Genomic DNA, 23,902 nt, shown 5'->3' on the forward strand with positions numbered 1-23,902 from the left:
CTGTTTCAAATGTTAGGACACTGCTTTAAATGTATAGCGCAGATGGCACTGAGGTGTTGCCCTTGTCTAATCCGTCAGGAAATAGGATGGAGTGGGGAAATCTGGAATTAGCTGGCTCTTCCTGTCATTGGTTCCAGCTCCACCTTTCCATGGCTTCCCTGCTTTCTGCCCTACCAGTCCTAATGAGCACCGGCCACCTCTGGTTGCGAGGAGGCAACACAATGACACCTGCCTAATTATTGAGGAGTCCTTCCCTTCTAACTGGTTCTAACCAGTTTCCTCAGCAGCTGCATCCATCAGAGGTGGGTCACTGTGACCCAATAGTTAGCTTACAAGATGCAAAAGCTGGCCTTGACACAGGTGGAGCTTTGCTTCTCAATGCCCCATGATTAATTCAGAAGTCCTGCTAGATATGTACCATTAGCTCTGAGCTAATTTTGATGCCACCCCAACAGTTTCTCTCTCTCTTGCTCTCTTTCCCCATTAGATACATTATTGATTCCCCTTTGTTTAGCCCTAGCCTAGTTTTCTAATTAAGCAGCAAGTTTAATTATACCTCAAACGTATGTGGCGTAGATCCTGATTATTAACCGCAGCCCTTGGGATAACAGAATGAGCAAACTGAAATTAAATAGAACGGTAAAAATTAGTGACCTTATCTCTATATCTGTAAGCCTCTGCTACATTCAAATGCTCCAGAGCTCTGCACCTTGCTGCCTCGTTGAAACAGTTCCGTCACATCTATGAATTGTTTGAGCAAATGCTGGTTGCTGTCAGCTCTAATGAGTGTAGGTTTAAGGATATGTCAGGTTCAAGCTGCCGGGGAAAGCCAAGGAGCACTGAAATAGTTCATCATGCCGTTCTCTCTAAAAATATGCTACCATTTCTCCTGCCCCTGCTCAAGAAAGCATGGCAGCTGAAACGGGGGTGTCTGGACTTGCTTGCTTGGACTCCCAGTGCAAACCCAGGCAGGGCCAGCCCTACCATCAGGTAGAGTGAGGCGACTGCCTCAGGTTTTAGCTCCTTGACCATACCCTTCTGTTGGAGAAGAGAGCTGTGTCTCGTGCACCACCTATTCCACCTTTATAACTAGTCTGCTGGTCTCCCTCAGGGGCAGTACAGTGCCCCAGCGCTAGTACTGAAGTAGTATTCAGCAGCCAGTCCAGTCTGTGTGGAATGGGTGAGATTTTGTCCTTTGCCTCAAGCTGCAAAATGTCTTGGGCTGAGCAATAGCCCCAGGTGACCAAATACCAGGGCTCCCCCCCATAGGGTGACCCACTTTCTCATTGCCAAAAAGGTAAAGGGACCCCTGACCCTTTCACATGGAAATTATCACATGGAAATTATCAATATGTTTCACCTGCCCTGTCCCCATGTTGAAGCACAGCCAGGATGGTGGATAGTCACTCAGAAATGTAGTTAATAATAATTTTTAAAAGCCCTATAAGGAGATGCTGAGGCTGGAAGCAGCAACCTTAACAGATGAGACCTTTAAAGGCCTTAGCCCCTCCTTCCCTCTCTTGATATTTCAGGAGATGGTATCTTACAAAAAGATGGTGGGGAAAGATAACTCCTCTTTCCCACCCTCCGAGCCTCTATACCTCCAGGCAAAGTTGCCCTGCACGCAGGGAGTGATTGGAACAAGACTTGCATCATCTGGGGAAATTCTACTTGTGGCACTGTGCCCTGCAGAGTATCATAGGGCAGCGGCTCAGATAAAGGCATTTTCTGCTGATGTCTGTACTGTGAGATGCTTTGCCCTCTGCTGTAGATGAAGGAGCAACCATCAGCAGCTTCAGACATCTTGTGAAGACTTTCCTTTCTGTCCAGGCTTTCCTTGACCCATAAGACAGCACCCTGTTTTACATCTTTGAATTTCTGTTTCGTTCGTTCCTATACGCTTTTGTGTCATTTTTATATTGCCATGTTAGTGGTTTCTAGATTTCTAGGATTTTTGTTTCATGACATATTGCTTGTTTTTAGACAGTTGCACCCAGTGCTTTTGTTCTGGGGGGCGCAGCGGTACACATACCTCTAAACATTTTGTCAATCTAAGTTTGGCCTCATTTAGGGGCAGTATTTCAATATGAGTAGGAAAAAGAGAGTACCCCTAAACATTTTTTTAGAAAAAAAAGCACTTGTTGCACAGCTTAGAGATTTTTGAAATATTAAGCAGTATATAGGTGCTTTTAAAAAATAAGTGAAATAAAACAAGTGAAATAGAAGGTGCATTTATTTCAGTTTTTCTTTCAAAACAAGCTTTGAATAGTAACGAGCACAAAATTTTCTACACACACAACACACAATAGCCTAGCAGGCTACTAGTTTTCTTTTACTTAACTTGCAAGTGCTATAGGCAGAAAGTTATGGAGAGGTCTTGTGAGCCATAAGCATTCATTCCAACTTGAGATGAACCTGTTGCATCACATGCATTTGATAACAGAAAGCAAGAGGCTACCTGTGGTCGATTTTCATCCTGCAGAAGCCTTTCAGCCAATAAAATGTTATTTTAAAAAGGAAAGCCAAATCAACAAATGTATAAGGCCATATTAAACTGACAGCTGTCCCAGGAAATTTGCACAGCCAAGAGTTAGCTTGCAAATTCTAGTGTGCAAATTCTTTGAGAGTCTACTGCTTCATCAGTGTTAAGTTGATGATGTTAATTGTATATGAAAGCGTAAATTTAAAAAGAAAAAAACTAAGTGAAAGACCAGGGGGTAGGAAATGACAGAAGGGTGCAATCCCATAATGATTTGAATGATTGGCTATGAAATCTTGGATAAACAATGATAAATTCCTTGGGAATGTAGCAGGGTAGCGATGAGAAGAGACGAAAGAGTCATTCTCTTCTCATGGAGTAATCAGGTGATAAGACTTCCTGGGACTAAACCATTTCATGGAGGATGTCAGGGTGGCAACCCGTGGTTGAGGGCCTCTTTCCCCAACTGGATGTCCTCCAGATGTTTTGGAGTAGAGCAACCATCATTGTGATTTTTGGCCATGCCAAGTAGGGATGATGGGACATGGAGCCCAAATCGTCTGGAGAGCATCAGGTTGGGGAAGGTTGGTTGGGAGTGTTGGGCTAGGGACTAAGAAGACCCATTTTAAGGGCCAAACCAGCTATGAAGTTTGGGTGAGTCATATTCTCTTAGCCTAGCTAAACACACAGAAGTGTTATGAGGATAGAAATGGGTATGGTCTCCTCCTGAGCTCCCTGGAGGAAGAATGGAGTAAAAATGGACGATACAATCTTGATTCTGAGCCAATGACCGCTTCCTGGGTACCGCAAATATGGTGGTATTTTATAGCTCAGCTTATTGTGGTTCTTTCATGAACATTTCTGACTGTTGTCCCCTATCAGTTCCAGAAAGAGAAAAGGCTCTCCTGTAAATTTTGAAACTGTCATGTTATTGTTATGCTCCACTGTGCCACATCAAAGGATGATCGAGGTAATAGGATGTGGCTGGCTATGAATTCCATTTCCATCCCCTCTGTAATTTTTCGATAAGTACATCCCTATTAGGCTAAATTCCTTAGCCCATCCTCACCTTCAAGCTGTTTCCTTTAATCGTCACAGGATTTGGTTCCACCTGCCACAAGTCAGCTAGCTGCCTTTCTCTCTTTGGCTGTTATTTTATGTCACCTTCAGTTTTGATATAAGTTGTTGCTGCTGCTTTTACTACTGTTAGTGCTATTGCTACAAAAGGGACTTCATGGGTAACATAAGAAATGCCCTGCTGGATCAGATCAATCTAGCTATGTAGCCTAGTACCCTGCTTTCCAGTGTGACCAGTCGGATGCCTCCAGTAAGCTCACAAGCAGGGCAGAAGACAACAGGCCTCTCTTGCAACCACCACTGAACTGAAGGCTCCATTTAAACATTATTGCTAATAGCAATAAAAAGACCTATTTTTCTGTGAATTTGTGATAACCAAACATTAATTGTGCATGTAACGAGTAGAGAGCCTATGCTGTGTTGAATAGCATAGATGACAGAATGGACCTTTGTTGGGACCCTATAGCTTAAAGCAGTACAGTGGTACCTCTGGTTGCAAACGGGATCCGTTCCGGAGGCCCATTCGCAACGTGAAAAGCCCGCAACTTGAAGCGCCGTATCTGAGCAGGTGCGTGGCATGATTTGGCAGTTGTGTGCATGCGCGAAGCGGGATTTAGCACTACTGCACATGTGTGAGCAGCGAAACCCGGAAGTAACCCTTTCCGGTACTTCCGGGTCGCCGCGGGACACAACCTGAAAAAACGTAACATGAAGCAAACGTAACATGAGGTATGACTGTACAACTAGTACCACTATCTGTTAAGGGCCCTGCAGGTAGGAGGGGAGGGGACAGAACTCACTGGTAGAGCATCTGCTTTGCATGGAGAAGGCCCTAGATTCACTCTCTGGCATCTCTAGGTAGGGTTAGGAGATCTGTGTTCAATCCCAGAGACACACTGTCAATATAGACAAACTGGAATGTGTGCAGAGGAGGGCAACCAATAAGATAAAGGGTCTGGGAACCAAGTTTTATGAGGCCTGTTGAGGGACATGGGTATGTTTAGCCTGGAGAAGAGAAGATGTGTAGTATGCTGACAATGTCCTGACCCAGGATGTTGTTCTTCATCAGGCCGAACTCCATGTAGGCTTGAGTAAAATGGTTTATTAGACTCTGTAGGTGTGTGCTGTCAAGGCTGTGTCATCTGCAAGCAACATCTCCAACGAAACTTTGGTCTTGGTGTGGAGACATGCCAGGTTGAACAGACCTCTGTCACTCCTTGAATGGGTGTACACACCATCTTCAGTTGAGCTGAAGGCATATGAGAGCACAAGAGCAAAACATATACCAAAGAGAGTAGGGATAAGAACATAGCCCTGCTTCATGCTGCTCTTTATAAGGAAGGTGTACAAGGATGGGCACACTTGATGGTGCCATACATGTTTTCATGGAAGGACGTGATCATTTTGTGGAGCTTAGGAGGGCATCCTATCATATTGAGCAGAGTGAAGAGTCCGTTTTGACTGATGAGGTCAAAGGCCTTTGTCAGGTCAGCGTACAAGGGGCACCTCTGCTCTTGGCATTTCTCCTGCAGCTGACACAGTGAGAAGAACATATTGGCTGAGCTCTAAAGCCACATTGTGAGTTGAGATAGACCCTGTCAGGGAGTGACTGTAATCTGTTGAGAACTACATAGGCAAAGGCTTTCCCCACAGTACTCAGCAGGGAGATTCCATGGTAGTTGTCCCAGTCATGACCAGTGGACAGCAACCCTTTTCAGCCATGGGCCGGTCCACCATCCCTCAGACCATGTGGTGGGCTGGACTATTTTTTTTTGGGGGGGGGGAATGAGCAAATTCCTATGCTCCACAAATAACCCAGAGATGCATTTTAAATAAAAGGACACATTCTACTCATGTAAAAACACACTGATTCCCAGACCATCCACAGGCCGGACTGAGAAGGCGATTGGGCCGCATCCGGCCCCTGGGCCTTAGGTTGTCTACCCTTGGTCATGACTGTCACCTTTGTTCTTGTAGACGATCACAATGCTGGTGTTACACATGTCTTGTGGCATTAATCCTTGTTGCCAACACTGCAAGAGGAGGCTGTGGAGGTGTGACATGAGGGAGGAATTGAATCCAGCTTTCAGCACTTCTGTTGGGATTCCATCCTGTCTTGAGTTGATGGCATTCTTCAGCTCGTCAAGGGAGGGAGGGAGATGCAGTTATTAAAAGAGTAGCGAATAAAGATGGGTATGAAATATTTGTCATATTTAACCCTTATTCAGGGGAGTTTTATTTAACTTACAAATGAAATATTCAAAATAAGCTTTTGAACCATTCATACTTTGGCTCCTCCTGCAGAGGCATAGGTAGCCATCAGGTTTAACCACCTAATTGGAGTCTACAGATAGCTGACTCCCCCCAGATGCTACAGGCAGTGTGCTGCAAACTTCTGACTACCACGTAGCTCCCTGTCATCAGAATTCACCTCAGGCCTTGCTGTAATTGACTGAAGGGAGACTGTATTTCAGAACATCTTCTATTTTTTGGGAAAGCTGGATGAAGTTCATACATCATCATAATCTATTCTTGGTCTGCCTTGTTATGAAGGGCATTACTGGACAACACTAATGGCCAGAGAATGGCTTTTTAATTTTCTCAGGTAACAGAGATGAAATTTAAAATGCAAATGTTATTTTAAGTGCCTGCTATAATTATCAGCTGGGAAATGGCTCTTTATATTAGTCTTAAAAATGCCTGCATGCATGAAGGCATTTGCTATTGTACCCTGCAGCTTCAATTAGCTTTAATTTATGCCAAGGTAGCAAGCAAGCGTGCCCTTAGAGATCCTGTCCCACAAACTACTGAGAAGAGTCCTTGGCTATATAAAAAAATAACAATGAAGGAGCTACTTAAGAGATCAGGTAGGACTCTTCGTTGCCACTGGGGACATGTAAGACGCCCTCTCCTAACTGGTCAGTTGTTTAGCGTGCAGTGGGTGAAATTCTATCAGCTTGATTCAGAGTAAGATGGGTATATTTACAATTAGGGATGGATCGGAATATATATCATTTATCATTTATTAATTTATATATAGCTTACATGCCAAAATGTCTTCTAAATGGCTTACAGATAGAATCGTAGAGTAGGAAGGAACTCTGAGAGTCATCTAGTCCAACTTCCAGCAATGCAGGAATCTTAGCTAAATCTTCCAGGGCAGATGACCATCCAACCTCTGCTTGAAAACCCCCAAGGAAGGAGAGTCCACAGCCTTCTGAGGGAGACCATTCCATGGTTGAACAGCTTTTACTGTCAATAAGTTCTTCCCGATGTTCAGTCAGAATCTCCTTTCTTGTAACTTGAATCCATTGGTTTGATGTTTGAAGATGGCTATCATATCTCCTCCCAGTCTCCTATTTTCCAGGCTAAACATATCCAACTCCCTCAACTGTTGAATTATAAAATTATAAAAACCATCCATGTTTAAAACAGAAATAAAATGATCCTATCAAAGCACTACAAAAACATACATAATTAAAATATGCAATACAATAAGTATACCAATTAAAACAAGGAACAATTAAAGGAGGAAATTCAGGGAGTGCTTGCCTGAATTCAGGGAGTGCTGGTGTGTGTCCAGGGCAACTGTCTACCAGCACCGTCTGGTACACCAGCTGAGACCCTACCTGCCTGCACACCATCTTGCCAGAGTGGTACATGCTCTGGTTATCTCCCACTTGGACTACTGCAATGCACTCTGCATGGGGCTACCTTTGAAGGTGACTTGGAAACTGCAACTAATCCAGAATGCAGCAGCTGTGGATGGACCTGGGACCTTCTGCATACAAATCGAATACTGTAGCACTGGGCAATGTCTCTTCTCAGAAGGTTCACAACCATCAAGGACTGGCTGATTGAGAAGGAGGCTCAGACAATAAAATGCTTCCATACCCTGATAAAGCATCTGGTTTGGGCCATCTGGCCTGATAAATGCATTGGAAAGCCTACAAAAATGTATGTTTTTTTGGGGGGGTGATACATGTGCAATGCATACAAAATGCATATAAAACATGTATAATTTGAATGCAATTTTGAATGCGATCTCTTTTTAAAAGGAGGTGGTGGAGGAGGAAAAAAACCAAGATGCAGTCGACTTAAGACTGATCACATGTGAAATTGACACTGACTGGAAATAGACTGAGCCACCCATCCCTTCTCAGTCTGCAATGCAGAGAAGCATTATGAGTTGGACAAATTTGTAGACTGAACCAGATAATTGCAAACCTAGGCATTGTCGCTAGAGATAAGTGTTCAGAGGAGATTGTTAACAACCAAATGGACTCTGTAGTAGTCAATGCATTTGTGAAATAATCAGGAGCTGTCAGAGTCTATCTGGCTTTATCTCAGCTCTTGGGCTGTGTGGGGGTGTAAAAAGACGGCTAAGTCCAGTCAAAGGCGACTATGGGGTTGCGGCACTCATCTATGTATACTGTGACCATGTCTATAGGAATGGCTCTTAATATTTATTTAGCTCTTCTTATTATTTATTAAATTTCTATATAGTGGTACCTTGGGTTAAGAACTTAATTCGTTCTGGAGGTTCGTTTTTAACCTGAAACTGTTCTTAACCTGAGGGAACCACTTTAGCTAATGGGGCCTCCTGCTGTCGCCACACAATTTCTGTTCTCATCCTGAAGCAAAGTTCTTAACCTGAGGTACTATTTCTGGGTTAGCGGAGCCTGTAACCTGAAGCATCTGTAACCTGAAGCGTCTGTAACCAGAGGTACCAGTGTACTGCCTTTCTCCTGATGATCACAGGATGGTTTGCACCCTACTTTATAGCCCTTAGAGGCTCTCAGCAAGATTGCTTGCTGAAGATTCTCATTATAAAGACTACAGTCAGGTCTACCATCAAGAACAGACAAAACACAATGTCCCTGTGAATCTAGCAGAGTACCACGCATCCATATACATAGTTTAGATGGCAACAGTCAGGCCATGGTGGGGAAGTAAGGGTGACCCATTTGATACACTGCTTGGGGTTGTGGGTTTGGTTTGGTTTTCCATCTTGAAAGCAGCACTGTGTCCAAATTGTCTCCTACATTTTCCATTGCTTAGTGAGAAAAGAACTTGCATGAGAAGATAGTCGGACAAAATTTTGGTGACATTCTCATGAGTGGTGTGAAGGCTCATGTTGTTCCCAGCTCTTTTTGGTAAACAAAAGAAATGAGGTGCCAGTACTCATGTCTTGATAAAAGTGTCGCGGACGCCAGCACAAAATGACTGCCGTGGGAAGCAAAAATATACCACCACCACCACACACACAAGAGCACTGGTTGTGCCTTACTTTCAGGGTAGCTAAGAGGTGTTTTTCAGTCACCTTTATTTCATACTACAAAACATCTCTCTGGTGGTCTGTGTTCTGCAGACTTTATAGGTTCAAGCCCTTCCATGAAACCTCACCATATCCTCAGCTGGGTATTCCCTTAAGTACAGGATGGTGGAAATCTGTTCATTGCTGCCTCCGCATGTAAAATATTTTTACTTTTTAACAAATCAACAAAGCTAGGAGGAAGAACGTCCCTTAAAAACAAGATGAGTGAGCACACTGATCTCATGCACTGGGAAGCCAGACTCCCTTGTTTCCCAGGCTTTGGATAGAGCTCGGGGGAAGTCATCGGTAGATAGCTTAAGCCATGGGGCTGCCAGATCAGGAAGTGCAAATAGCCAGGGAGGTGTCAGAGTGGTGTTGAAATGATGAATGCAGGGGTGGCTAGCCCTTGGACCTCCATATGCAGTTGGAGTACAACTCCCACCATCTCTGAGCATTGGCTGAGGCTGCTGGAAGTTGGATTCTCAACATCTGGAAGGCTACAGTCAGGCCCTCCAAGTGTCCCTTTTTCCAGGGATACTCCTGGATTTACAGAAGCTGTCCTGGTTTCTGATTTGATCCTGGAATGTCCTGCTTTTCCTTAAGACATCCCTATTTTCATCAGATAAATGTTGGAGGGTATGCCACAGGTTAGACACCTTGGCTGAATAGAAATGGAAATGTACACACTCCACCCAAAACCACCTCACAACCAGAAAGCAAGCTTTGCTTCACCCACTAAAATTCTGAACACGTTCTAAAGGTCCATGAGAGTGTGAAGAAGAATCGAAGCCATTTCAGCAAGGAATACACCTTTTTTGAGAAATTGTAAGATAGGTTTCAGCACTGCGGTACTTGAAACCAGCAATTGCTGATACCAAATTTAAAAGAAGACTGTGGTGTGTTTACATTCAGCAAGGCATCTCTCTGCTGGCCAGCTTAAGACAACGCCAATATGCTGCAATTTTAACTACTACAACTGGTTTGAAGGTGCTCTTTTTTGAATCTTAGCTTTACTTCAAAGATAGGAGCCCTAACTCACAGTTTTAATAAATACCTTCCAGTTGTCATTTGCCATTCAGATCCTACCCGGGTCACTGATTTGAAGCTTCTTCTATGCATTAGGAAAAGAAAAAAGAAATGCTTCTTTCAAAAGTTATCTATTGGTTCACACATAGTTTTGAATTTCTGTTTGGGAACCATAGTGTGGGAGCAGGCAGGCAGCAGCACGTTGCCTTTAAAAAAGTGTATATTTAATTGATGTAGTGAAAACAGTTCGGAAACTTCAGCTGCTGTAGAATTTGGCGGCCAGGTTGCTCACGGGGTTAGACTGTTTGAGCATATTACACTGATTCTGGTCCGACTGCACTGGCTGCCAATTAATTTCTGGGCCCAATTCAAAGTGCTGGTTTTGACCTGTAAAGCCCTAAACAACTCGGGACCACAATACCTCAAGGACCACATCTCGCCATATGAACTGACCCAGACCCTGCAATCCATGTGTCTCCTCCAAGATAGGTCTGGAGGGTGACACACAATTATTCTTTTCTGCAGTCCACTAAGAGCTAGAGGTCAGAGCTACTGGAATATGGAGAAGCACGCGTCAGCACCAGTTGTTTGAGCAAACACTACAGTGAATCCCTTAAGTTGGTCCTGGAAGCCAACTGCAAGCCAATGCAGCTGTTTCAAAACAGGTGTTCATAGAATTGTAGAGTTGGAAGGGAACAAAAGAAATATCTAGTCCAAGCAATGCAGGAATCACAGCTTAAAGGGGTTCTAAGAGTTCTAAACGAGTCCAGCTTTTCCTAACCTTTTACCCTACATATGTTTTGGACTACTGTTGGCCATGCTGATACAAATTCTACACCAACAATGTCTGAAAAGCACATCTACAGTACAACTAGGTGGTTTGCTATGCATTGGATTCCTTTCCTGTAAGACTTGGCCTCAGCTTTCCTTGAACTATTCAGCTTAGCAAGAGGGAGCAACCTGAGGAGTAAATTATACATAACTCCTGAACATCAAGGCACCTAAAATATTAATTTCTTCACACTGTAACAGCATCAGCTGAACAAGCAAAGACTAGGGGGTAATTTTGCTCAGTCCACTTTCTTGTTTGTTTAGTTCTGTCGACAACAGGTAAGGCTTTTGTTCTCCCCTGAAAGCTCCAGTAACTCACTTGCAAAAGCTGGAAATTTAGCTGGAGCTAGTGGAGGCTGGTTAAGCAGCCCCAATGGGGCACTGCCTTGCAAACCTCAGTCTGCGAGAAATGGAGAGAGGATGCAGTGCCTGCAAAGGAGGAGTGGCAGATGAAACTGATGGTGTATGTAGAATTAGCAAGTTTGATGAGTAAAATGAGAGAACAAGAAGTGACAACATTTAAAGATGATTGGAAATTATTTGTAGATTATTTTAAAAAAAAACACCAATTTGTAAGAATGTTAAAACGCTAGCTGGTTTGGAGTAAGCTTAGTAGTTTAAAATTGTAATGAGGAAAATTTGGAGGTAAGAATGATTAGGAAAAGCAGAATACACAATTTGAGGAAACTATGGAAGGTTGGAATGGAAGTTGAGCACAAGAAATTATTTGATGAAATGATTGAAATGTACTGTATTATTGTTTGTTGTTTTTCTGTCTTTTTCTCTTTTTTTCTCCGATTGTATTTTGGAATGTGTGTGTGGGCGTGTGTGCATGTGTGTGTGTAGATAGATGATAGATAGATAGATGGATGATAGATAGATGATAGATACATAGATAGATAGATAGATGATAGATAGATAGAGATAGATAGATAGATAGATAGATAGATAGATAGATAGAGATAGATAGATATAGATAGATAGATAGATAGATAGATAGATAGATAGATAGATAGATAGATGATAGTGCTTTTTTCTGGGGGGCAGAGGGGTACACATACCCCCAAGCATTTTGTAAATCTAAGTTTGGCCTCATTGAGGGGCAGTATTTCAATATGAGTAGGAAAATGAGAGTACCCCTAAACATTTTTTTTAGAAAAAAGCACTGTGTATGTGCACACATACACACAGTCTGCCCCCAACTAGTTCCCAACTGCCTGCTTTGTTACTTACAACTAGTCAGGGGGTGACTGCCTGTTACTGACTCTGGCTCCACCTACTGTTGGTCCTCCTGCTTTTCCAAATGAGCACCCAGTGACTGGAACTAGCTGGCACTGGCTGAGTGGGTTCACCAGTATGGGAGAGCACCAGTATGGGAAAGGCTGGGCTAGGCAGATGCCCCAATTCTGCAGCGCTAGATTTGATCACAGATTGAAGATAGTCCCCTGTGAAATATGCAAGAGACCATTAAAACGGAAACTGCTTGTCAAGGGCTCTTAAGCTACTTTTACAGAGTAGAAGCCAGTTAGGGGAAGTCAAGAGTGGCAAATAATTGAATTCTCTCCCCGGCTCCTGCTCTCCCTAACACATTGCTGCATGAGCTCCTGACAAGAGAGCCTTAATGAAATCCCTAATGGAATTTTTTTCTAGCACTCAAATCACCCAAAGTGAGGAGAGGTTCCTTGTTTAAGAACATCACCATTCTATATGGCACAATGCATGTTCCTTATAATATTGCTTACCAGACCAACCTTAAGGTATTAGAGCAGATTACCAAGCCAATAAACAAAAGCCAATTATACTGTAATGTAGTAATCGATGCGGCAGAAGGAGAGGGGAGATAGCGAGGCCCACTGTATGGGCTCTGCATCAGAGGTAGAGCTAAGTTAGCCCATTCCATTGGCTTCCCCCCTTCCCACAACTGCCTCCATTGCAACAACATGATATGATCCTCACAGGAGTGTCATATAGGAAACAGGAGGAATTTGAGTCAAAGGAGCCTAGAGCCATATTCATACCATGCATTTAAAGTGCTATGATTCCACTTTATACAATCATGGCTTTCCCCAAAGAATCCTGGGAATTGCAATTTGGTTAAGGGTGCTGAGAGTCACTAGAAAACTCTCATTCCACTCATGGAGCTACAATTCTCAGAATGGTTTAACAATCAATCTCTCTTCAAAGGAAACTGTGAGAATTGTAGCTCCAGGAGTTGAAAAGGAGTCTCCTGAGGACTCTCAGAACTCTTAACAAACTACAGCTCCCATAATTCTTTGAGGGAAGCCATGGTTGTTTAAAGTGGTATCATAGTGCTTTAAAGACTGGGTGTGAATGTAGCCATACAGTGGATTATTGGTGCACTCAATGGAGATCTTTGCAAGGGTATCATGATAAAGCAAGGCAGATGAAGGAAGTTGCTTGTGATTTCTGGTCAGACATGCAGCTTTTCTGTGAAAAAAGAAGTTGAGGTTCCATTTACGGAAGACTCCTGCAGCAACACTTGAGTGTATTGGCTCGAGTGTATTGTCAGTGCAGGGATCCAAACACTAAAGGAACAAATGTTGGCACCTCATCACCAGATCTCTGGCGATTCACCATCAGCCAATGTAGAGCCTTGAGAAGGCTTTCATTTCCCTCAGTGGTGAACTGGGGCAGCAACAGGTCTATTCTGAGCCAAAGGCCCATTTTTATTTTGTTTTTAAATTTATTACCTAGGAATTGCATCTCCCAGAAGTTCTCAGTTCATAGTCTGACTGAGGATATGGGAGATAAATTTAGTTTGCATTTAAAGGTGAACCGACCTAATTCACACATTCTGTCACATAGAGAAACTGAAATACACCCACCCCTTAAAACATGCACTTCTCCGGATTTTGAAAGGCAATTCTTCAGCCAAGGAATGTGTACAAAAGTACATATTCTGTGGTAAAGTGCAGAATTAAGCATGTATTCATAGAAACAAAGTATACAAATGCATTACGTTAAGCCTTACAAATCACATGCAAACAGATATATATTAAGAGAAATTCACAGTAAATGTTGAAATTTCATGAGGGCTTTTTTAAAATGTGAAAATGTGGAGAAGTTGATTTAAGACTGAAATAAAACCAAAAGTGGCGGAACCCCACACCCCTAATTCTGATTGGGGCAGCTGCTGAAATTTGTTCTATTTGATATGTGGGTTGGTAAGAGAATTGCCTTGGGCCTAATGTTGGGGTTTCTTCTGCCTCACCCCATTTTTAAGCTGAGTTTGGTGTGTGTGTGTGTGTCTACTACACATTTCACAATGGGACTGAATTCTGAGGCTCCTGCACCAACACAGCTGTAGGGCAGGGATGGGGAACCTGTGGTCCTCTAGATGTTGCTGGGCTACAGCTCCCATCATTCCTGACCATTGGCCATGTTGGCTGGGGCTGATGGGAGTCTATTCCCAGCAACCGGTATCAGGGTCATACTGCCTCCAACAGAAGAGGCCCATCCTGGCTAGTAGTTCTCCCTGCTTAGAACAAAAGAACATGAGGAGAGCCTGCTGAATCAGGCCAATGGCCCATCTTGTCCATTTTACCAGACGCTCGGTCCATTTCCCATGAGAACTTGTTTCTTCTTCTTCTCCTTCTCCTTCTCTCTCTTAACTTACTGCATGGATGGAACATTTTTTCCAAATGCTTCTTGCTCTAGCACAGCAGGTACACTGAAAGTTCATCCAGGAGCTTGTAGGCAGCCTTTGTGTCCTTACTTTTCCTTAACCATTGCTCGCTTCCAAGGAGATGTGTTCCCTTCCTTCCTCTTCACATCAACCCAGTGCACTTCTCTTGCCTCATTAGTGCTTCATCATGCCAGTTTGTTATTTTGCTTCTTTAGTGTGTGCCCCCCAGTAGGATCGGGGAGGAAAAGGGTTCATTACTTGGTAGGGGGAAAGGCCACATAATATAGTCATTAGCATTTTCCCCAGAAGCAAGAACCAAATTCTAATTAGGTTTATTAGGAAACAAATGGAGAACAGAAGGGTTGCCTGCAAGATCCAGCAGCCAAAGAACTTGTCAATTCTGCAGTCAGCAAGTGCCTTTTTGTCTGGGGTGGGGGGTAGGGGGTAGGATCAGAGACCAAGGATTTGAATCTTGCCCTCACCAGAGATGGGGGACAAATTTGATTCACTTTGCATTTCAATGAGAACTGCCCTAATGTGCACTTCCGCAAACTGTACAAAAACCAAAACACAGTCTGCCTTCAAAATTCACACGTTTCTGAATTCTGCGGTGCAGCTCTCCAGCAAAGTAATGTGTACAAAAATACATTATGGTAGGCTAAAATATGCACAAAAATGCATATATTAGTGAAAATAGCAGGCACTTAAAGGCTAAATTTGCTCCCTGGACCAGACATTCCTTATCCCTGTTCTGAAACATCACCCCCTGTAGTAGCCAGGATCACAGATACAGGCAGTGCAATAAGTATGGGGGAGTGAGTGGAAAGGCAGCGGAGTTGTTGTTTTTTAAAAAAATAACTTATTAAAGATTTTCTTGTTTTACAGAAGTAAGTGTAATGTCTCTCATATTTTTTCCATGTAACATTTTTACAAATCCTTTTCATTTGTTGAGACATTAGGGGGAGGGGGGAAAAAGAAGGGGTGGAGGGAGGGAAGATGGGTGGGGGTGGGTGGCGATGTTTCTGTTATGCTTAATGTATGTAGGGTTTGGTGTCAGCGTTGCTTGTGCTGTTCACTTGTGTTCCTTTGGTGGTGAGAGAGGTTGGGGTTGGCCTAGGGTGTGGTTGTTCATTTGTGGTTGACTGTGGTGACCTTTGTTTTCGTGTGTGAGTGGGGTGGGTGGGTGTTTTGGATCAGGTTAACCATATTGATTTGTATGCTGTTGGCGGATTATTGTCATTGTCCTGTTGGGCTGTGTATGTGATAAAGGGGAGCCATACCGGGGTGAAGGCGTCTTCTTCTGTTTGTCCCTGTGTCAGTTTCAGTTTATTGGTTAATTTTTCTAGTAGGGCTGTTTCCCATACTATTTGGTACCATTGATCCATGCTTACTCCTGACAGGTCCCTTGAAAACTATGCAGCAAAATCCTGATCATTCAGGGTTCCCAAGACTCAGGAAGCTTCAACTAAATATGCAGAGGAAACTGCCTTATATAGAATCAGACTGTTGTTCCACTTAGCTCAGCATTGTCCACACTGACTGACTTCAGCTCTCCAGAATTTCAGACAGAGTTCTCTCCCCATCCTAACTGGAGATGCCAGGGAGCGAACCTGGGACCTTCTGCACACAAAGCAAGATGCTCTACCACTGAGCCATGGCCCTTCTCCATTAGAATCCCCTGACCCAATCTTCCTGCTGAATGCGGGAAGGCCAAAGATGGTTGCAAGAATATATTGGGGTGAGGTTAGTACACACGACCCTTCAACAGGTTGAACATTTCAGTATCTGAACAGTGCTAAAGTTAAACAGTGCAATCCTAGGCATGTTTACTCTACAGCTGCCATATGTTTAGGATTTCAAAGGCAGAATTGACGTTCGGGGGAAATTTCCGAAAGGCGGCGCTTTTGTCCTGGATCTTAGGCAATACTGAATATCAGTTGCTGGGTATCAATTGCTGGAATCCAGTAAAAGGGGAGAGTGCTCCTGTGCTCGAATCCTGACTGTGGGCTTCCCAAACGCATCTTGTTGGTCACTGTGAGAACAGGATGCTAAACTGTAAGGGCCATTGGCCTGATCCAGATGGCTCCTCCTCCTGCTCCTTCTCTTCTTCTTCTTTGTTGATATGTATTTTTTATTATATAATGGATTACATTCAACCTTCGTTGTACTCGGAGTATAATCATTGAAATTGACAGGGAACTAACTTAGGCCCATTAATTTTAGGGTCTTTACTCTGAATAAACCTTGTTTGAATGCAGCTCTTATACAGGATGGCCCAAAAGTAGATATACTTTCCATACATACATACAGTGGTACCTCAGGTTAAGAACTTTGCTTCAGGATGAGAACAGAAATCGCATGGCGGCAGTGGAAGACCCCATTAGCTAAAGTGGTACCTCAGGTTAAGAACAGTTTCAGGTTAAGAACGGACCTCCAGAACGAATTAAGTTCTTAACCGGAGGTACCACTGTACATAGATACATACATGATTGTTTTTCGTTTCTGATATTTTGAATGATCAGAATTTGAGTCAAGAACAAACAAAGTGGATTCTAAAGCAGCACACCTACTTTTGGGCTACGGTGTGTATGTGTATTGCTCATTATTTTAAACTGTAAGTTGCTGAGAGGTATGATTGCAGTAGGTGACTCACAAATCAAATCAAACACACAGTGAATAGTGTTTAGGAACAATTCCTAATTCTGCCCTCACTCCCACTCTCATCAAGGTTTATTTTTTATAAAGCACTGGAAGATGTTTTAGCAGGCTAATAATGCGCAGTGGACCTTAGCCAGTACATAGCCAGCAGTAGCCCATTGGGACTGGTAGGGTGGAAGGTGGGGACGCCAACAGTAGGTGGGTCCAGAGTCAATGATAGGTGGAGCCAACAACTTCTAGAGAGCCAGTGTGGTGTAGTGGTTAAGAGTGGTGGACTCGTAATCTGGTGAACTGGGTTCGCGTCCCCACTCCTCCACATGCAGCTGCTGGGTGACCTTGGGCTAGCCACACTTCTTTGAAGTCTCTCAGCCTCACTCACCTCACAGAGTGTTTGTTGTGGGGGAGGAAGGGAAAGGAGAACGTTAGCCGCTTTGAGACTCCTTAGGGTAGTGATAAAGTGGGATATCAATTCCAAACTCTTCTTCTTCTTCTGCCCATCCTTCACCCTGCTGAGTTCTACAGAGGAGGAAGCTGACATATGCACACTCCCCGGTCGAGTTGTAAGTAAGAAGGCAGGCAAGTGGGGGCTGGCTGAGGGCAGACTGAGGTTGATGGGGCACTGCCCCATTTGCCCTAATGTGCTGCCCCACTGAGAGGTAGGTTGCCCACAGGACTTTAAATTGTCACAAGGACATTGGGATGGGTAATAGGTTCCACCAACCTTTTGATACAGTACAGCTCAGACTGGGCCAGAAAATGAATTGCTCCAGCACTTTTACCTTCTCCATCACGTATCACCAGGGGTTATCTGGTAGCCAGGCACGTCCTGTGACCCCCATGCCAAGAGATAAATGGCTAACGGTTAAAAAAAGTATGATCATTACGTTGAAGTGATGAGCCAGGAGGTCATCGAGTTTGACAAGAGCAAGGAAAGTCATTTCCTGTGGTATCATTAGCTGTATTTTAGAGAACAGGCCCCGTAATTGCTATGGTAATTGGACCCTGGATCTGCCTGTGAGAGCACGTTGGTTATTTTTAACATTAATTTCTATGCAAAGGAGAGAGTTGGCATTTCACTTTCATTGCAAGGTGCTCTGCAGAAGACTGAACTGTGGGTTGATACCTGCGGCAGCTGGGGTTAATTCTCAGGTTCCTGCATGGTTTGAATATCCAAAAATGTTTAGACAGTGCCCAGAGTAATACTCAGCCATTATCACAATTGTAGTGGCTGGGGAAAAATGTATATCCTGGTTCAAATAGGATTGGGGGCCTAACCTGTTGCTCTCCAGGTAGTTTCATACTATAGCTCCCATCATCCCTGGCTATTGCCCATGCTGGCTGGAACTTATGGGACTTATTAATTAATGAAATAATTAAATCTATATCTCACTCTACCTCTCAAAGGAGGCAGCCAATTAAATTAAATTAAAACTATTAAAAAATATTTTAAACAATTCAAATACAGATGCAAACTGAGAGAGAACTCCATTTGTTGAACGGGAAAAGTCTCTAAATTAGGCACCAAAAAGACAAGTGAGATGGCACCTGCCTAATATTTAATGGGAGGGAATTCCACCACAGTAATGACCCAATTTCTGTATTGTGAGGAACTGATTTCTTTATAAGATGTAGGAGGTCCTTGCCTGCAGAGCGCAGTGGTCAATTGGGTGCATAAGGAGTGAGATGATATTTCAGTTTTTCATTGTTGAGTAACACCTTGGAGTAAAGTTAAAGGTAAAGGATGCCTGGACAGTTAAGTCTAGTCAAAGGTGACAATGGGGTTACAGCGCTCATCTCGCTTCAGGCCGAGGGAGCCGGTGTTTGTCCATAGACAGCTTTCTCGGTCATGTGACTAGCATGACTAAACCACTTCTGGTGCAATGAAACACCGTGACGGAAACCAGAGCACACAGAAATGCCTTTTACCTTCCCGCCACAGAGGTATCTATTTATCTACTTGCACTGGCGTGCACGGCTAGGTTGACAGGAGCTGGGACAGAGCAATGGGACCTCACCCCGTTGTGGGGATTTGAACCGCCGACCTTCTGATCGGCAAGCCCAAGAGGCTCAGTGGTTTAGACCACAGCGCCACCCATGTCCCTAATACCTTGGAGGCCACAGACTAGTCTCCCATCACCCAGAAAAAGAAGCATCCCTGGGTGATCCTATACACACAAGATGGAGGGGAGATAAGTGACCAATGCATATGAGTGAACCATTTCCAAAAAATTACAAAGCCCTGAACAACTTATGTCCAGGGTCCCTCAGGGGCTCCTTAAACCCTTAAATCTCAGATTGATCACCAAGATAATCTGCAGAAGCATTGCTAGTTGTTCTCCAACTTGGTGAGGCTCTTAATGACAAGAAGAAACTGTGTCTATAGTATCATCATCTCAGTCCTATGCAATACTCTGGCAATAGACATTCAGCAGGTGCCTTCTTTGCCAACTTTTTTTTTAAAAAATGTTTTGATTGAAATATTTTCATGCATAGCAAAGGTACATATAATGTCTCTATTTTCAATTCACAGAGTCCTTTCTATAGGTCAGTTACATTCAGTGTGAGACACTGTAGGGAGAGAGAAGGGGGAGATAATGTTTTTTCATTATTTGGCATAGTGTATGTGCAGAGTTTCTGTGTCAGCATCATTTGGAGAGGTTCTTTCTTTCTTTATTAATTTATTCATTAATGTTGGTGGTGCGAGAGGATGGAGAGCCCAGAGCATGGTTGGTTGCGTTCAGTTGATTGCAGTGAGTTTTGCTTGGGGGTGGTTGTTGGGTCAATTCGTATATATGTTGGGGGTTTAGGTCATTGTCTTGTTGGAATGCATATGGAATAAAGGGGAGCCACACCAGGGTGAAGACATCCTCTTCCGTTTGTCTCTGTGCTAATTTCAGTTTGCTGCTTAGCTTTTCTAGTTAGGTTGCTCCCCATACAGTTTAAATGCCTGCTGAATACTTCTCTATTCTGCCAGGGCCATGCAGACAATTAAGAATGCACCCTTCCACAGTGGTTAATAGATGTCTGCTCTTAACTTTCTGTAATTGTTTTTATTGTACATTTTTATATTCCGTTGGTGTAAACCAGGGGTCAGCAAACTTTTTCAGCAGGGGGCCGGTCCACTGTCCCTCAGACCTTGTGGGGGGCCAGACTATATTTTGAAGAAGAAGAAAAAATGATACAAAAGCACCACGAGCCCCTGTGGCTGCTTACCTGTGTCTTGCGAGCAGGAGGGGCTGGCGGCAGCGGCGGAGTGATGATGAGCGGCGTGTGAAAGGGCTCTAGAGAGGGGCTGCTTAAAATGGTGGCCGCTCGAGCGCTGCTGCTGGCACCAACAAAGCCCAGCCCCCTTCCTTCTCTAGGCAGGGTGGGAAGAAGACAGGAGGAGGAAGGGAGGAGGCGCCACCACTGCTGTGTGAGGGAGAGGGACAGAGAGGGGAAGAATGCACACACTGGTGATCCACGTGGTGATTCCCGGACCGTCCATGGGCCGGATCCAGAAGGCAATGGGGCCTGATCTGGCCTGCGGGCCTTAGTTTGCCAACCCATGGAGTAAACCACTTTGATATTGTTTTTATGACATAACGGTATGCAAATGTTTTTATAAATACATAAAATTGGGTCCCTGCATTTAAATGGAGAAAAGCTTAATGAAAGCTAAGGTGTGGTTTTTGTTGTTGTTTTTTAAATGCTCGGTATATCTTAGTCTTTGTTTTTATTCTCTCCAGGTGCAAACAGATGTCCTATCCCGATGACCTGCCCCAGATCTCGGTGGTCTTTATTTTTGTAAATGAGGCTCTGTCTGTCATCTTGCGCTCAGTACACAGTGTTGTGAATCACACCCCATCCCACTTGCTCAAGGAGATTATCTTGGTGGATGACAACAGTGACAATGGTGAATATTCAAAACACCTGTTTGTTTGTTTGTTTGTTTGTTTGTTTGTGTTTGTTTTCTGTTTCTTACTAATGTAATGCATGTTTGGATTGTCCATAATGGGGGAAAAGCTGTTGAGGAAAAATGATTCATATATACTTATGAGCAGCTTGTTTTCCCACTATGGGGAAATAATGTGCTAATTGTATGCTGTGCAATGCCACAGCTTAGTGGCAGAGTGTATACAAAAGGTCCCGGATTCAAATTCTGGTATCTTCAGGCAAGACTAAAACTCTTGTCTGAAACCCTTGAGAACTGCTGCCAGACCGTGTAAACAACACTGGACTAGATGAACCAATGGCAGCTTCCCATGTGCCACAGAGCTGTGGCCCTTTGCCTGCAAACATATGGGTTCTGCACTGCATTTGCACCACAACTGATCCTGTTCTCCCCAACGTTGCCCTAACTGTCAAGTTCCTAATTATATTTGTGCTTTCACATGACATAAAAGAGAAATGTAGCAGAAGTTTAGTGTTGATTTCTGTGTCATTTGCTTCCGGGGGGGGGGAGTATCCAATTGCAAATAACATGAAAATTAGTGCTAAACTTGTGCTTATTCTGCTTCAATGGAGGCAGCAGGTATGGACACCAAAAAGAATGACGATATAGGGGTATTGTTTCCGTTGAAGGAGAACTTGTGATCCAATCTTGGGGTGCAATATGTATATTTACTGTGGGGTGCACTTTAAGCTTAGAAACATAGGAAATGGTCTTGCACTGAGTCAGACCACTGGTCTATCTAGTTCAGTAACGACTATACTAACCAGTTTCCAGCAGGGGTCTTTTCCAGCCCTACCTGGAAATGCTGGGAATTGAACATGCGACCTTCTGTATTTGAAGTCAGATGTCCTACCACTGAGTTATGGCTCTTCCCAAATGAATCTTTCTTAAGCTTTGGTCAGTGTGACCAACATATTACAATTTAATGCACAGAAACTCATTATTTCTCAGGATCTGGAATAGTAATACTACTACTAATAATAATAATAATATTCAAATACCCCAATCCATTTCATTTTGGGCTACCTAACATAGCAAATGCACAATAAAATAGAGTAACCCCAATATGTTACACTATCCAACTAAATCCTATTCAGAATAGACCCACTGAAATTAATGAACTTAAGTGAATCAAGCCCATTAATTTCAATGTGTCTACTCCAGGTAGCACAATCATTGAATACTACCCTCTGTTTTAGAAGTAATTTTTAAATGGTGGGGCAGAGAGAAGGGGCTAAGTACTGAGTAATTTGGCATGATTGAATTGTCCTCATTCAGGTCTTCAGAAATGTTTGTTGTTGTTTAGTCATTTAGTCGTGTCTGACTCTTCGTGACCCCATGGACCAGAGCACACCAGGCACTCCTGTCCTCCACTGCCTCCCGCAGTTTGGTCAGACTCATGTTGGTAGCTTCGAGAACACTGTCCAACCATCTCTTCCTCTGTCATCCCCTTCTCCTTGTGCCCTCAATCTTACCCAAAATCAGGGTCTTTTCCAGGGAGTCTTCTCTTCTCATGAGGTGGCCAAAGTATCGGAGCCTTCAGCTTCAGAAATGTTTACTCCGAGTTAAATGAGATTCTGTTGAAATGAAACAGAATGTGCTTCTCAACTCCCAAATCTCCTTGTCTCTTTGTTTTTACAGTTGAGCTGAAGTTTAATTTGGACCAGTATGTCCACAAGAGATACCCAGGGCTGGTGAAAATAGTTCGTAATAACAAACGAGAAGGGCTGATCCGAGCCAGAATCCAAGGTTGGAAGGCAGCAACATCACCAGTGGTTGGGTTTTTTGATGCTCACGTCGAGTTCAACACCGGCTGGTAAGGTCTATGATAGGTAGGACATGGGCAGGGGAGATGGCATAATGGACAAGTTGGGGCGGGCATGCTAAGCCATGGAAACTGAGAAAAATCTGAAGCCTGTATTCTGTATTCGAAGTGCTGTGTTTTTTTTACTAATGTAGCTGAGTCATAGGAAAGGTTATCAGAGAAAGAGAATTCTCTCTTAATCCACCAGTGGCAATGCATTCGTCCTTCACTCATCTAGGACAAGGATTGTAGGCTAGCTAATTTAAGTATTAAATATTAACAGTTAATGTATCTCAGGTGTAAGCTTCAAGGTTGTGCTTTGTGATAGAATGGATGCTTGAATCGGGCAATTGGTAAAAAGCTGAAAGGACGGCTGCTTTAACTGGCAATCGATAAAAGACCTTGAGATGTTGCTGAGACACTTTTATTACCATGCCTGCGATGGTGGTGGAGTTTGAAATGCTGTCTGCAGACTGCTAAAACTCTGTCTCATGACAACTTCATTCCAATTACTGAAACTTAGGCTTGAACTGCTCAGTCCCAAGTTTCCTTCCTTCCTTCCTTCCTGTTGGTTTAACCCAACACAGCCTGGGTCACTCTGCAACTAGCCACAATGGCTATGTTGTGCCACCACAATGCTTCTAAATACCAGTAGCAAGAAATAACAGGAGGAGAGAGGGCTCTTGTGCACATCAGGAGGTGCGGCCAGTTGACATAGTCCTGCTTCTGATAGCTCAATTGGTTGGATGTGGTGCTAACAATGTCAAAGGTTGCAGGTTCGATCCCCATACAGTGGTACCTTGGTTCTCAAACTTATTCCATTCTGGGAGTCCATTCAACTCCCGAAACCATTCAAAAACTAAGGCGTGGCTTCTGATTGGCTGCAGGAGCTTCCTGCACTCAAGCGGAAGCTGTGTGGGACGTTCGGCTTCTGAAAAATGCTCACAAACTGGAACACGTACTTCTGGGTTTGCGGCGTTCAGGAGCCGATTTGTTCAGAAGCCAAGCCGTTCGAGTACCAAGGTTCCACCGTATGTGCATCTTCCTGCATTGTTGGGGACTAGATGATCCTTAGGGTCCCTTCCAGCTCTGGATTCTATGAATGCTTCTCCCTGGTATTAAACCTGTGC

General features: G+C 43.7%; 1 protein-coding gene across 2 annotated transcripts in view; it reads left to right on the plus strand.

The window, feature by feature from the left end:
- Positions 1-23,902, plus strand: part of GALNT9 (polypeptide N-acetylgalactosaminyltransferase 9) — a 189,101-nt gene that overhangs the window by 55,068 nt on the left and 110,131 nt on the right. The window contains exons 3-4 of one of the 2 annotated variants that reach the window (XM_053368595.1): positions 20,763-20,929; positions 22,610-22,784. In XM_053368595.1, coding sequence (XP_053224570.1) covers positions 20,763-20,929; positions 22,610-22,784 — 342 coding nt within the window. Of the gene's footprint in view, positions 1-20,762; positions 20,930-22,609; positions 22,801-23,902 lie in introns of those variants that run through there. The other variant, XM_053368596.1, reaches the window with a different exon arrangement.

The sequence above is a fragment of the Podarcis raffonei genome, chromosome 16 (assembly GCF_027172205.1).
Source record: "Podarcis raffonei isolate rPodRaf1 chromosome 16, rPodRaf1.pri, whole genome shotgun sequence".
NCBI classification, from domain to species: domain Eukaryota; kingdom Metazoa; phylum Chordata; class Lepidosauria; order Squamata; family Lacertidae; genus Podarcis; species Podarcis raffonei.